The following is a 15,445-nucleotide window of genomic DNA, read 5'->3' as shown; positions in this document are numbered from 1 at the left end:
ACCTGTTATCCAGGCCTTCAGCCATGTTGTATTGTCCACGTCAGCTCCAATCACAGAACAGAACGGCATAGACTATTTGTGGACCACTTAAATAGGTTTTGGACCCAGAAATGAAAATTCAAAGTTTTGGTGGACCTAACAGACACAGGCTGATAGTCGATGGACTAACCATGTATTTTGCTCTAATATATATGGTGCGTAGCAAAAACTATATACCTAGAAAGATAAAAAACGACTTACAGTTTAAAATAGAGCGAGTAGTTCGTTAAAAAAACTTGTTACACAAGAATAATCTATGGTTCTACAACCTCGTCCAGTTGAATTAGGATATGGTAGGATATGCTTCCTATCCCTGCTCACAAACAACGCAAGCACTAGAGACATCGGAATTTTATCAAAACAAAGTAAAATAGTAGAGAGCTCTACATTTTAATTAAGATGTGACAGAAAGTTTTAAGACCACACAAGAAAATACAATCCATCCGCAAACCTAGACACCACGGCTGAAACTCAGCTAAAACAAGCAACCAAGGAAAGATGCAGGGCATATCTTTATATAGTCACAGGGCTGGGTGCGGCCACATCCATAGAAAAATAAAAACAATGATAAGAGCTATCTTTTCACCATATTTGCACCTACATATCAAGAAGTCGTGCATCTTTCCTCGGATTTGCTCTATCTCTGTTATTAGAGACGCAGGCTACATGCATAATCTAATCGTCATTCTCCTTCGCCTGCAACGTCACTTGTTATGCTGACTACGCGATTGGCTTTCAAAGACCCTATGGTTGCGTTCCTTCGAAATATTTCAAAAGATAAAGATCACATAGTGACATTGAATAAATCTGAAATGAACCATGATACCATATATTTACTCCCTTCGTCCTAAAATAAATACACTTATAGCATTCAAATTTGTCTCACAATAAATGTGCTTTTAGGATATAGACCACATAGCACTACTATTTTTTGTTTGCTATTTTCACCATTTCCAAGGTGCAATTATTATATGTTCATGTAACTTTTGACAGAGGTATATTTTTAATTTTGTTGGGATATTGGTTTTCCCCTTCATCCTAGAAGTGCATTTATTTTGGGACGAAGAGTGTACATTATAGAAGATAAAACACCAGAGTTGAGGGAGCTTGCACGCTTCAAAGTTCAGACCGCCGAGCACGCACACAGAAACCTCGACAGTACAACCGCTAGAGAAGACGACGGAGGACGCAGTGCTAATGTGCTAGTGCTGCTCCTGAGACGTGCAGGCCCAGGAGGCCTTCCTCGAGGCCACTCGCGTTCGCGTAGCCACCACCCCCGCTTGCTCCCGACGCGACCTTCATGGCAACAGGTCCGTTCCCATTCTCAAGGCTAGCAGGGCTCTGCAGCATGCCGGCGTCGAGTAACCCTGACGATGCAGCTATCAGCCCTGAAATCGACAGGTACTCGTCATCACGTTGCAATCCATATATTCTTCGGGCACGAGAGCTGCATCTTACGCCTCGTTTAGTTATTTCTCCTAAAGTTTACTTCTCGTCATATCGGATGTTGGACACATGCACGAATTATTAAATATAAACTAAAAAATAATTAATTGCACAGATTACGATTAATTTACGAGACGAATTTTTTAAGCCTAATTAGTCTATAATTTGATAATGTGGTGCTACAGTAAATATATGCTAACGGCGGATTAATTAGACTTAATAAATTCGCCTCGCGGATTACTGAGTACTTTTGTAATTTGTTTTATTATTACTATCCAAACACTCCCATACGACACCCCGATGTGACTTTCCTAAATTTTACTCTGAATTTAAACACCACCTTATTGATAAAGAAGACAACCCAACGACTACTCTGTGACCTCTGTCAACAACACACTCGCAACAAGAGCACACACACCAACACAGCAGAAGAACACCAGCAGAAACAAAAGCGAAGATTGGTTCATCGTTTACCCGTGAATAATGGAGAAGGTTTGCCTGGCCTGGACCTGAACTCCGGATGGAACTGGACGCCCACAAAATACGGGTGCCAGGGCAGCTCCAGTATCTGCAAAAAATTCAGTGCCCAGCATGCAGTGAGATCTCCGTGCTGAACAGCCAACAGCCATTCCGCAAGAAAGATTGTGCGTCGCTGCATGATGCTTCGTTACCTCCATTCTGTCTCCGCTTTCATCCGTCCCCACAAACTCGACACCCGCGCTCTCGAGCTCGCCCACCATGTCAGGGTTCACCTAGAAATCGTCAGGTTACAGAATGGGAATGAGAGTTGGTTTCTTGGCATGGCATGGATCATGTCATACATGGACCATGTTATCTCACCTCATACCGACGCCGATGGCGTTCATCCGTGTAATTTACATTACCATAGCTGTTGAGAGAAAAAACACACACTTAAAGTAAAATTCTACTTACACTGTAGACTGTAGAGACTAGATAGGGATGGCCTAATCTGAATTCTGAAGAAAGCATGCATGTTCCTTGGTACTTACAGTTTAGCAGATTTACAGTCCTTCGTTCTGAAGAAAGTCCTCCTTGATCCTACGCATATCTGCGTCTTCGAGTCAGTATACATTCAGAGCATGCAAAAGTCCACACAAACGCTGCCGCTACTGTTACCTCAGGCATCTCGATCAGACAAGGATATCTCGTGCCAGCGTCAAACTCTGTGCTGTTGGCGTCCTTCAGGCCAAGAACAGATCGTGCAAACTCTATGATGGCAACCTGCATCCCCAGGCATATGCCTAGGTACGGAACATTATTTTCTCTAGCATACTTAGCAGCGAGAATTTTGCCTCCAACTCCTCCGTGACCAAAGCCTCCTGGAACTAGGACTCCATCTGCACCCTGAGAAAATTGGTGTGCCTTACACATCGTTACTCTGAAATCTGAACGTACAGTGCTCTGTGACTGTGATATTTAGTTTGCAGTTTCATGAGTTGTGTCACCTTCAGTAGGCCCCATGCCTTCTCATGGAGGTCAGGTGACTGCGACAGCACATTCAGAGAGCCATAAGGATTAGATCATGACAACACCACTAGTGACAGTGAAAGTTAGAATATAACAGAACGTGTGAAACCTCATTTGCAGTCTCTATGTCCAGGTCAGAAGCAGGGACCCAATCGACAACAAGCCTTCTCTGGCACACAACGGATGCATGAAGCATAGCCTGAAATAAAAAATATATATACCCTGGATTGATGTATACTGACATTTTTTTACCTGCCAAAAGATTGTACAATAACTTTTGTGTAGAAATGAGACTTTAGAAGTACTGCATCATTACTAGAATCAGTCAGTATCAATGGTCTTATCCAGTATCTGAAAAGACCAGATGACTAAGCATGTTCTACGATAAGGTGAAAGAGACAATGCTACGGACTAGTCACCCAAATTTTTCATTCACCTCGAGGATCGATTGGTACGCGTTGGAAACATTAGTGTATTTTCCAACTACTGCTATTCTGACCTGCATAAATTTGAGCTCCAATCAAATAGGAAATAAAGAGATGAGCATGTGTGATAAACTGAAGACTGACAGAAATACTACGAAATAAGAGGATATATAGCATACAGGAGCATGCAATTGGTCACACGTTCTAGCTATGTTCATCCACGCATCCAACTTAGGTTCCACTGTTAAACTGCGTAATATAAACGGGAATGAGAACTTGGTGAACTTAGGAGGGAGAACAGAAAGGAAACAAAACAGGTTGGTGGAATTGTGTTCCGGAGAATTTGAACAACTGACCGTGCTAGTCCTAGAATTCCCAAAATAGCTTCATGACACTTTTGATCCTGACAACAATAATGGGGATTATTTTAGTAGCGATGGATGTTTGAAAATTAGTATTTAATCAGATTTTGGTATAAGGCATATGATAGAACATACTATTAGAAGCGAGGGAACGTGCCAAATATTTGGAACATTGTTGAGACTAATAATGCAATCATCCTGAATAAATACTTTGACGGATCAATACAAAACACAGATAAAAATATGAATTCTGATGCTTCAGGTTCTCATACCGGAACATGGCAAGACTGGGAAAGTTTCTCTTTGACATTTTTATTCAGAGGCTGCATATCATAGGTGATAAATTAGACGCTCCAATATACAGTAAAGGTTTAACTGAAACATGTGAACAGAAACGAAAACAGTATACTGTTGTGCTACGACAAGCCAGAAGGTTTGGCTTCAATCCAAGCTCTCGGAGGCTCTGAACGCTGCACTGGGTAGGCTTCGTTTTCTGCAATTTTCAGATAGAGTAACTCAGTATCATTGATCTTCAGTAAAAACAAGTAATATATTGAAAACTGGCAAAATTTAATATTCAATTCTGTCTACCTGTTCGCCAACTATATCTATAACAGGGACAAGGCTAACATGAACCAAACAAAAATTATTATCCTCTGAAAACAAGAGGTAGCCAATTAGCCTGATCAAACTTTGACCAAATCACCAAGCCACCAAATATTCAGAGAATGTTACCAGCTCGGTATGAAAACTGGCTCAAAGCTTCCATAAATGGCCTTGACTCTATATCTCCTGCACAATTAGGGATAAATTTTCGTTTTCTCAAATGAACAAACACAAACGGATCATAAAAAAATATGTTTCTGAATCCCCAAACCTATAGTCCCTCCCAACTCCACAATACAAACTTCAGGCCGCCCTTCTCTCCCATCGACAGGGATCAAGGCGACACGCTCAATCCATTCTTGAATCGCATCCGTAATGTGGGGTATAACCTTAGGAGGTTTTCAAAATACATGAAATAACTTCCTTCAGCACTTTTTATTACATATGAGAGTTCAGCAATTTTAATTTTTTAATAGGTAGCGCAGTACTGTACTGACAAACCTGTACTGTTTTCCCTAGATAATCACCTCTTCGCTCCTTGTCCAGCACATGCTGCAAGAATCCGACAAGGACATACCACATCCGAGAAAACGGATAAGAACTTGCCCACGTTGGAGGTTGCAGAGAAAATGACATGTTCAGTACCTGATAGATCTTGCCGGCAGTTATGTTGTTGTCTCCGGTTAATTCAACATCAAGGAATCTCTCGTAGTTTCCAAGGTCTATGCCAACCTAAAATAACGTGATTTATTAGCCTGGAAGACAAGAAATCTCGTTGTTATCGATGTTTTGTGGATAAGCATCACTCGTAAAGCCATTCATCCAAAAATTATATTTCCACCACAGCACCTTGTCCAACTGATGCAATGACAAAACTACTGAAGTAGTGCACAGGCACAGGTTTGTATTGTTCTTACCTCGCTGCCATCGTCCAAAACAAATACCTCTCCGTTTTCAGAAGGAGACATCGTTCTAGAATCAGTATTTAAATATGGATCTGCAACATGAACTAAGTGAAAACGTCATAATCAACATATACAGAAAAAAGCATGTGAAATAAAAGCACATGCAACCAAGGATAGAAACAAAAGTTGAAACTGTAAAACTGCTTCCTTCTTATTAATACATGCCGACTAGGTCGGATCTTTCAAAAAAAAAGAGTTGAAACTGTGGAAACTGTGAAATGAAGATGTCTATGGTGCTAGAAGTTGCGTACCTGATCAGGGAAGAGTAACAACATGATCTGGCGCTTCAGACTAGATAAGCAGATGGCTTTCTTTTCAGTTTTTTTTTTTCAGTCAGTTCCTCTTTTAAGGTCACTGCTGAGGTGGTGCGTTTTTCAGATTTTCTTTTTCTATTATTGGTCTCAGTGTTGTGGAAGACCTCAGCAAAACCTTGTAAATCTTTTTTGTAAATAACTTTTTTCCTTTAGTCTACTAATATATTTCGGCAAAGCTTTTGCCAACCTTTCCAAAAAAAAAAAAAGAGATGCCTATGGTGCAACCTGATGTCCTTGGTCAAGTAAACCTAAGAGAAAAGGTACTGGCCATGTCTGTTTGTTTGTAAAACTCTTTTCTATCTTAATACTATGATATGCAACACTATTGCGTATTCGAGAAAAAAAAAAGAAAAGAAAAAAGGAAGCGGAGAAAACAGTTCTAATTCCTTGGAGAACACAGTTCAGAACTAGTAAAATTTCTTCAGAGCTAGACATACATAGTGGAGTAAGAGAAAGTAGAACACAATGCATTGTGAACTGAAAAACTGCTGTTCAGGATTCAGGAAGACATGGAGTTGTGTCAGTGATCTGCAGGATAAGGAAGACATGGAAGAACTTGCCTATCTTGATGAAGGTGACTCGCAAACCGCAGGCCTTGAGGACGGTGCCGATGCTGCTGGCAGCGACACCATTCCCTAGCCCGCTCACGACGCCGCTGGTCACCACCACGTACTTCATCTTCTCCACACCACCCATGCCAGGCCTTGTCGAAGGATGGCAAGATCAGTTTGTGTGCATATGTGGTATGAAGGAGGAGCTGAATGATCAGGACATGCCTCTTAATATAAGAAGTGCAGTGACAGTGATGCCTCTTTTCTACTTAAACCCTCTTCTTCATCGGAAATTCAGAATCCGACAACAACAGCTTAGCAGCATATTCCTCTCTTTGTCAGAACTTTCAGAAAATCTTCTTCATTCATGCATGTGGACTGTGGACTGAGGAAGTAGCCGGCGGGATGAGCACAAAATTCCAGCTCCACGTGTAATGCGATTCCATTCTAGTGCGATCCGAGATGGTTGAACTGAACTGAATCTGTGGCTGCGCCTCTGGTCTCTGATCTGATTCCGGCGAATTGGCAGACGCAGACCGCTTCGTTTTCTGTAGTCGAGCAGGTTTCCCCACGTTGACAAGTGGTCATCAGATCGCGTCAGATCCGATCCGATCAGGAGGACGCCATGACTGCCAATCAGGAGGAGCAGGAGCAGGAGCAGCGCCGCCGCCTTCTCGCCATCGCGACCCGCTTCCCACTCCCAAGCGGTACGTGCTGCTTCCCCACTCTGCCGCGTCACCACCAACGCAACGAATCCGCACAGACCGGAGGATGAGATGGGGTCGGGGGCGCAGGCTGCAGGTTCTCCTATGGCACGGCGGGCTTCCGCGCCGACGGGGCCACCATGGCGCCTGCCGTCTGCCGCGCCGGCATCCTCGCCGCGCTCCGCTCCGTCAAGCTCGCGGGCGCCGCCGTCGGGATCGTCATCACCGCCTCCCACAACCCCGTCGGCGACAACGGCGTCAAGATCGCCGACCCCGACGGCGGCATGATGGCCCAGCACTGGGAGCCCTTCGCCGACGCCCTCGCCAACGCCCCCGACCCTGACGCCCTCCTCCAGGTAACGGATCAGTCCTCGTCTACTCCTCAGCTTCGTTCCACTTGTTTCAACTAGGGTGCAGGATTCGGATGCTTGGTGGGAGCATCCGAATCCAAATTACACACAGCAAACACTTGTGAATGATGCAAACCACCGTTTCTTCTTCCCCACAGCTGGTGCTTCAGTTTGCCAAGGACGAGGGCATTCCATTGGGGGGCCAAGACACAGCGCAAGTGCTGCTTGGTAGAGATACCAGACCTACAGGAGCTTACCTCCTGGATGCGGCACTGCAGGTATGCCATGTCGATCCGTTCCTTCAAAATTCATTCTAATTGGTTGGCCTTCAAAGTTGTTCTTCAAACTCTAGGGGATAAATGCTATAGTTGGCGCTAACGCAATTGATATAGGAATTTTGACCACCCCTCAACTGCATTGGATGGTCCGGAGCAAAAACCAAGGTGCACTGACACACTTTCCCAGACCCTCCACAAAGCGGCGGGAGCTCTCTGCACTGGGTACGTCCTTTTTTATCATTTTCTTCTAGCATTTTAGGTGTGCAAGTTTGGATGGTGATGCTGATCGACTCGTCTACTTCCGTTTGTCATCAGCTAGTGACAGTAGGGTTGATCTTCTTGTTGATGGAGATAAGATACTATCTCTGTTTGCCCTATTTATTAGAGAGCAGCTAGATATCATTAATAACAGTGGTGGTCAAACAAACAAATCATTGTCTGCAAGGCTTGGAATAGTTCAGACAGCTTATGCAAATGGGGCATCGACGCAATTTCTAAAGAGCCTTGGCCTAGAAGTGGTATTCACTCCTACAGGAGTGAAATATCTGCACAAAAGGGCATTGGAGTATGACATTGGTATATATTTTGAGGCCAATGGACATGGGACTGTGGTATTCTCAGAGGACTTCATCTCTCAACTAGAGTCATTAAGCAATGGGCTCTCCTCTCAAGCTGCCACCGGTAAGCTCTTACCATCGGTTCTACCTCCTTATTCTCCCTGTTAACATTTTGTTTGATGTGGTTGGTCTAATGCCCTTCCTAGGTTCAGCACAGTATCATGCTGTGATGAGATTGTTGGCAGAAAGTCAGCTGATCAATCAAGCAGTAGGTGATGCTCTGAGTGGTTTGCTTTTAGTGGAGGCTATTTTACAGTATAAGGGATGGTCATTTCAGAATTGGTGTGAACTATATAGTGATTTGCCCAGTAAACAGATGAAAGTAAGTTCTTGACTGAACTTTCCTCTTTTTTTTCCCCTTTAAATCACCTTATATTCACTGAAGATGACGGAACCTTATAAATATTGCACTCACTTTTTTTCATTCAACTACTCACCTGTCATAACCAGGTGTTCATTTAACTTTGCTACTCTTTTTCAGGTGAAAGTTAAAGATCGAAGTGTAATTGTCACAACAGATTTTTTTTTTAATTTTAACATTTTTTGGAAATTAATTTTAAATCTAACACGGTCGGGTTTTTTTTTAAAAAAACTAACACTTTTGGCCGCGCCTATTGCCCTGGCGCAGCCAAATGCCTGTGCCGCGCCATGCATGGTGGCGCGGCACAGGGCTGACGTGGCGGTAACCGGGTCCGCTGACCGCTGACGGGGCAGGTCCTGCCGCGCCACCGATCTTGGCGCGGCAGTGCCGCGCCACGGAGCATGGCGTGGCTGCGCCAAATAAAACCGCGCTGCCAGTCATGCCTGCCCGAGCAGCAAGCAAGCCTGGCTGCCGCGCCCGCCGCCATCCCGGAACGCGTCGTGCCGATAGTGGGAGTTATTATAAGTATTGCTTAACGTAAAGTCAATAATGAATTTGTTTCTATATTTTGTTAAATTTTTTTCACGGCCGAATAAAGAATTTGATAAGCCAATGATATTTTTGGCCCCATATTATAGGATCGGCGGTGACGCGACCATGGACCCCGGCTTCCTCGACCCCTCGCGCAAGACGCCGGCCACCGGCGTCGAGATACCTCGGGACTGCCGGTTTCCAAACTAGTTGCTACTTAATCTCGCAAGCAGTGATGACGCGACACATTGAAACGGATATAAAGCAAATAACATAAGTTGACAAGCTGCCACATAATATTTTAATTGGTTTGACATAAGTTCGACATAACATAACCAACTAACCATGCAAGTTTGGATGCCAATAATAGTTCGACCTAACAAACTAAGACCCAGGAGTGTAAGGATCCCTCGGACGCCTTTGTCTCTTCGGATTTATTGGCAACACATTGGGAGTGTAGCCAACGTCGGTGTGGTTGCGTTGCCGGTGCGTACGTCTCGTACCCTGCAAGTATGTGATATGCACGATTACTTAGAATTCTTTATGATCGTTAGTTCATGTAGCCTACGTATTTAAAGAAACTATCTTTGTTAGTACCTGTGAGGCTCCTTGGGTACCAAGCGGGGCACCACCTAGCTGAGACATGCCGATCTCGTCCTACGGCCAATCTTCCCACTGGTCATCGTCGTCCTCCTCGTCTTCGGTTGCAGGGTCCTTGCCAGCGCTATGATGTGGTGGTGTACGCATCGAGGAAGTGGCACCTGTCATCTGCTGAGAAGAGCCGGCTGGTGTCCTCAAAGAGGCTGAAGACGTGGCACCCGACCGCGTCGGGAGTGGCGGTTCCTCATAAGGAGTGTCCATGCAGCTCAGCTTCTGAGCTAGCTTCCTGCAGCTCTTCTTCACCTTCTACATAAATAGACGTTAAAGTTAGTGTATTTCTCAAACGCATATATAATGAACAAACATTTTCAGAACAGACAAGTTTATGTTTACCTCCACAAAAGCCGCGAGAACGTCTGGCCCCAGCCCTCTAGACTCGTGAAGCCAGTACGTTGCTTCATTGGACAGCCTCGACAATTGTGTCGCCTGGGTACAGAAACACGGTTGAACAGTTTTAGTATACATACTTAATACCAAATGGATAACAAATTATACCATTTAAGTATCTTGTCACGTATCTTTGTAGCGGGGCTCTCTATAGCTGTGTGTCCTCTCTAGTGGCAACGTCGTAGACATCTTCGATCACATCTTCCTCCGAGTCCTCGTCAATCGCTTTCTCAGTGTACGGGGGCTTGATATGTGCCCTCGTAGACCTATGAAGCCAGCGTAGGTACTCGTCGAAGGTGTGCTGGTCGTGTGGAGGACCCGCATGGACCGGCTGCCATTCCCTGGTCTCCCATAAGTGAATGTGCACGTTATGTGTCACGCGCCAATCCTTAGTTTTGTACCTCTTCCTACGGTCATACCTGCAACAAAACGATATTAGTTGTACCACACACACCTCTGAATTGTAGCTCTGTTATTAATCGATAACTCACTCGTGCAATCCTTGGTTGGTGGAGTAAAGCGGTGGTGGGCAGCCTGTCATTCTTCTAAACTATCTGCAGACCCTGATGGGCAAGTGAATCTCGACCACGTGGAAGAAAATAAGAGGGATGTTGCAGCGATACTTGTCTGACTCGTCTCTAGTTACAGGACTGAGATAGTACTAGAGCTCTGGAGCATCCCAAGGACACCAATGCTTCTGAAATTTCGTAATTGAGTTAGGTTGTGATATAGTGTAGATCGAACGATAGTAAAGAGAGCGTAACCTGATGCTGTGTCAGGACGTCAAGACCATCTGTGTACTCTCTGTACTTGCGCCTCGCATTCCTGTTAACACTGGATTTTGGTCGATTCTGAAAGATGACAGGTAGACCCACATGTTGGAAGAAGGGTATTCGGCAAACAAGGCAAGCAGTCGGCTAAATGCATTGCGGTCGGTTATTCCAGAAGGCGGTAATTCCATTCGGGAAAAACAAAAGATGGCAGGCAAGGCCGGTTGAAAAGGTGAAAGTTGTAATAGTAAAGGACTCTAAAAGTTTAGGGTAAGGAATCGTGGGTTTCCAAGTTAATTTAGAGGTTCCTTTGTAAATCGTAGTCCTCTAGGACTCGTATTTTGTCTAGGGTATAAATATTGACCCTCAACCATTGTAATAAGTGTTCACAACCAAATCAATACAACCGGCCCCGTGCCAACTTTCGAGTCCTTTTGTCGTGTCGTCGAGTTCTTCGAGAGGAGTCATCGATCCGTCGACCTCCGTAAGTTCCGACAACCTTGTTATCATGTTTAGTATCATGCGGTGGATTTAGACATGATGCAAGTAGTCTTGTTTGTTTTCAATGGTCGTGCGGCGGATCTTTGTTTGACAATCAAGAAGTCTTTGCTTATGCTTTGTTTATGAGTAGATACCGTGCGGCAGGCGTTTGCTCAATATGCTCAGTAAAAGCAAGATAGTTATCGGCTCTTTTAGATATGGCAAAATCTAAATAGATTCATTAAGTTATCCAGTGTTGCATGTTACGGAATATTTTATGTATATATATATTTGTAACACACTTCTGCCCAATCTAGATTGATATTGTTCGGCCTTCTCTCTCTTGTGGTTTTATTCGTGTTTCAACGATCATTGCTTTTTTCATAATATCTTTGCAACTAGATAGCATGCTCATAATGGCCGAATTATTTTAATCTAGGTTGTCACATGTTGCGGGTTCATGCATGTTAATCATGTTTAAGCTTTAACAAAACCAGGTGTCGTGCGGCAGACGCAGGTTTTAGATTAGTTTAATCGTTTTTATTTGCATGTTCCTTCTTCATGGACCCCAATTCGGCTGAACTGCCGAGCTTGGTTATGCATTAACTCATAATTAATTTCACTTGTTCAAACATGTCTTCCCATGCACGTGTATTCGGCAATCAGGTCTCAACGTGTATTCATCTTACGATTAGCTGAACGGTTTATGAACTCATTGGCAAACAGCTCTCTATAGCTGTATGTCGTTGTAAGTGGCTTCAGGGCCGTATATGTGGAACTGTCTGGTATTACCCGACATGTTCCGGTTTGACATTTAATTGTTTTATCCCTTGTTAGTTTTCAGGTCAAACTGACTGGCACGCTTCCGGATAACGAAACACCCGGGAACCCGATTGAAGCTACGCTTTTCGGCTTGCTGTGTGTGAGGCACAGTGCATCACATTTTGTGTCAACAATTCCCTCTAACTAACTCTGATTCCGTCCAGATAAACAGAGCTGTAGAGAGTGTATCCTGCCCGTTCCATTGCTACATTGAATACGATAATGAATTAACCATTAATAAACTCATCATATATAACCATATCGAAGAATATAATGAACCGAAGTACTTACCGGTAAACCAGTACTAAGTGGCCTCCCAACGGGCCATCGTTCCCAACACCAAACCTGGAGTAGGTACGAGCAACCCCCAAGGTTCGTGTACACTGAGGTGCGACGGCAGGCAACGCATAGCTATCGATACGTCCATGCCAGGACTGCGCTGCCGCAACTGTACGCCGCTATGTTCTCCCACAGCTGGTGTAGTATGTCAAGGAAGATCCAGCTGATGGTGTTGTCCAAAGCGTCTGGAAAGAGGAAAGCACCAAGAAAGTGCCAGTGTTGCCCGAAGCGTCTAGAAAGAGAAAAGCACCAAGAAAGTGCCAGAGCCAAACTTGAGCGAACCTGTCGATCTGAGCCTCCTCAGCCTATGAGTCCAAGTAATCAAAGCGCTCCATGATCCAGAACGACGAAACACCGGAAGTTTTCCTGAAATTTACCAAACAAAATGAGACCCGATGGCTGCAGAAAAGCAATGCAAGTATTAAATAAGCTTTAATTTCTCACTTATTTTTCTTGAAAGCCTCGTCATCCGGTGGAAGAAAGTCAGTAAACTGAGCCAACAACTCCTTCCAGTGATCATTGTCAACTATCCCTGTCACTAGAAGTCCCCCCAACCGAAGGCCAAAAATAGCCTTCACGTCCTACATGGTCAAGGTCATCTCGCCACAAGGTAGGTGGAACATGTGGGTCTCAGGCCTCCACCTGATATAAGAATAGAATGACTGTTATTTGCCTCAAATTTGTTATAAGAAAGTTTACGTACAAAGAATACACTCGCACCTGTCTACAGCTACAGTAAGTAGTACTGGGTCAAGGGGTGGAAGACCGTGGTTGACAACACGGACAAGCTCGAGAAAGCCGGCACGCCGTATGTACGGCGTGTAACGCTCGTCCCACTAGTGCGCCCTGGTGTACGTGCAGGGCCTCAAAGAAGGCAAGGCCACCTCTGCGTCGTTGTCACTCAAGATATGTGCTCGGTGCTGGTCGTCGTACTCCACCTCAAGAATAGGGTACAATGGGTGCTGCGTGGGTGGGGCCATCCTGTTACAAATTGATAAAAAAACGTTAGTGTATTCAAATTAACAAAATTCAAATTAACATTATGTAGCATTGTAAAATTTGAACTACTTGTTATGCAATACGAACACGATATGAAAGCACATGTATATATTCAAAGTAACATTAACAGACATATCACGCACTTGTAAGATAAACAACTTCACTAGGAATATAAGCATTTGAAGAAACTTTATGAAGTCATCAAAATCGACGTATCACGCACTAGTAACTACCGACGTTTGTAAACTAGTAGGTATACCCAAAATCCCTAACTAAATAACTAACTATAAACTAATTAATAAATATCTAATCAATCTCTAAACCCAAATTCCTAACTATACTAGGACACACAACCTCGAACCTAAAAACTACCTACGTAAATCACAAACAAATTCACTTACCTAACTATCCTAAATCAGTTAGTATCCTAAATTTGACAAACTATCATAAATCAATAACAATCATAAAACCCTAACTATCCTAAATTACTAACTATCATAAATCACTAATTATCTCAATCACTAATTATCCTAAAATAGTAATAATCAAAATAACATGAAATCGAGAGGGAGGTACCTTAGGAGCTGACGGCCTTGACGCACCGGCGTTCGTGGCGCAGCCGGTGCGGGCGTTGTGCGGCGGGACTGGCCGAGCGCAGCCGGCGCGGGCGCTGTGCGGCAGGAGTGGCCGGGCGCGGCGTGGGCAGGCGGGCGCGGCGTAGGCGGCCGCGGGAGCTGCGTGGCGGCGGGGCAGAGGCGGCTGGCGGCGGGCGAGCGGGCAGGGCAGCGGGCGGGCGGGCGGCCTCGCTGCGGGGTTTTATTTGGCGTAGCCACGTCATGCTCCGTGACGCGGCATTGCCGCGCCAAGATCGGTGGCGCGGCAGGCCCTGCCCCGTCAGCGGTCAGCGGACCCGGTTACCGCCACGTAAGCCCTGTGCCGCGCCACCATACATGGCGCGGCACAGGCATTTGGCCGCGACAGGAAATAGGCGCGGCCAAAAGTGTTAGTTTAAAAAAAACCGGCCGTGTTAAATTTAAAATTAGTTTCAAAAAAATGTTAAAATTAAAAAAAAAAATCTCACAACAAACGCAGAGACAAAAGTTAGTCAACCTTCTGGTTTGCAAGAATTGATAGATAAGGAGACTGGTAAGCGCCAACTTAATTATATCATGCAGTGTGTAACAGTTCTGCATCGCACTCTTTGAATTCTAATTTACTTTGCGTTGGTGTGATTGATATTCAAATTGTGATGTCACTGCAGCCAACTACACCCACGGGCGATGCTTTGTGCGGCCATGTGGTACAGAAGATGTGGTACGGGTGTATGCAGAGGCATCTACGCAGGTAGAAGCAGACAGTCTCACAAAATCTGTGGCACACCATGTGGAACGCATTCTTGGATAAACCTTTTGCAGTCTCGTTTTGCGATCTTGACTAGACTACATTTTCTAGGATCATGCCCTGTGCATTATGATTTGTAACTTATACATCCTGTGAGTCCAAACTTTTGAATTTTGTGGTTGTTATGCACTGAACAGAAATCAATTGGTTCTTGTATCTAAACATGATATAAGAGATTTGAACGACTGTAAAATCATTCCGTTGTAATACTCATTCTTCCTGATTGGCTGCACTCATTGACGATGGAGTCTGCGCATATGCTGCGGCGGATCAAAATCATTATTTTGGCTGAGGGGCAATGTGCACCACTCTCCCCAGCATGATGAGATCATACTGTACAGTTCCTTATTTTGTTGCTAAAAGATCCCCCCATCCCATATTTGTCATTCATTTGGTCAATAAGACAACAACATCTTGGGTCTGGACTGGGCCCACCTAATCATAGACAAAAACATGAATTAGAAAATTTATGGTAAATTAGGGAGTCTCCCAAGATTGTTAATGGAAGTACATACTACTAGCAAGATGACGCTAATTACTGACAAAATGA

General features: G+C 44.4%; 2 protein-coding genes across 4 annotated transcripts; one reads left to right on the top strand and one right to left on the bottom strand.

Annotated features, from left to right (window-relative positions):
• Positions 1-876: 876 nt before the first annotated feature.
• Positions 877-6,455, bottom strand: LOC136461561 (uncharacterized). Of its 3 annotated transcripts, none has more exons than XM_066460842.1 (21): positions 6,206-6,455; positions 5,284-5,363; positions 5,012-5,098; positions 4,868-4,918; positions 4,638-4,755; positions 4,496-4,552; positions 4,352-4,416; positions 4,170-4,253; positions 4,033-4,083; positions 3,896-3,958; positions 3,755-3,801; positions 3,578-3,647; positions 3,410-3,472; positions 3,083-3,172; positions 2,952-2,990; positions 2,623-2,850; positions 2,496-2,554; positions 2,326-2,374; positions 2,157-2,237; positions 1,960-2,053; positions 877-1,427 (listed from the first exon to the last, which is right to left on the bottom strand). In XM_066460842.1, the coding sequence occupies exons 1-21, from the start codon at positions 6,339-6,341 to the stop codon at positions 1,234-1,236; spliced, it is 1,806 nt and encodes a 601-aa protein (XP_066316939.1). In that variant the 5' UTR covers positions 6,342-6,455; the 3' UTR covers positions 877-1,233. The 3 variants fall into 3 exon arrangements, with proteins under 3 accessions (XP_066316939.1, XP_066316940.1, XP_066316938.1); XM_066460843.1 differs by having other exon boundaries at positions 5,284-5,375; positions 5,583-6,347; XM_066460841.1 differs by having other exon boundaries at positions 4,868-5,098.
• Positions 6,456-6,566: 111 nt separating this feature from the next.
• On the top strand, positions 6,567-15,024 carry LOC136461562 (phosphoacetylglucosamine mutase-like). Its single transcript, XM_066460844.1, has 9 exons — positions 6,567-6,903; positions 6,991-7,256; positions 7,409-7,528; positions 7,603-7,750; positions 7,844-8,209; positions 8,292-8,467; positions 8,627-8,663; positions 14,581-14,640; positions 14,756-15,024. The coding sequence occupies exons 1-9, from the start codon at positions 6,822-6,824 to the stop codon at positions 14,896-14,898; spliced, it is 1,398 nt and encodes a 465-aa protein (XP_066316941.1). The 5' UTR covers positions 6,567-6,821; the 3' UTR covers positions 14,899-15,024.
• Positions 15,025-15,445: the final 421 nt, after the last annotated feature.

The sequence above is a fragment of the Miscanthus floridulus genome, chromosome 6 (genome assembly GCF_019320115.1).
Source record: "Miscanthus floridulus cultivar M001 chromosome 6, ASM1932011v1, whole genome shotgun sequence".
Lineage (NCBI taxonomy): Eukaryota > Viridiplantae > Streptophyta > Magnoliopsida > Poales > Poaceae > Miscanthus > Miscanthus floridulus.
Note: the sequence above shows the minus strand (reverse complement) of the source record. Positions and strands in the feature narration are given on the sequence as shown.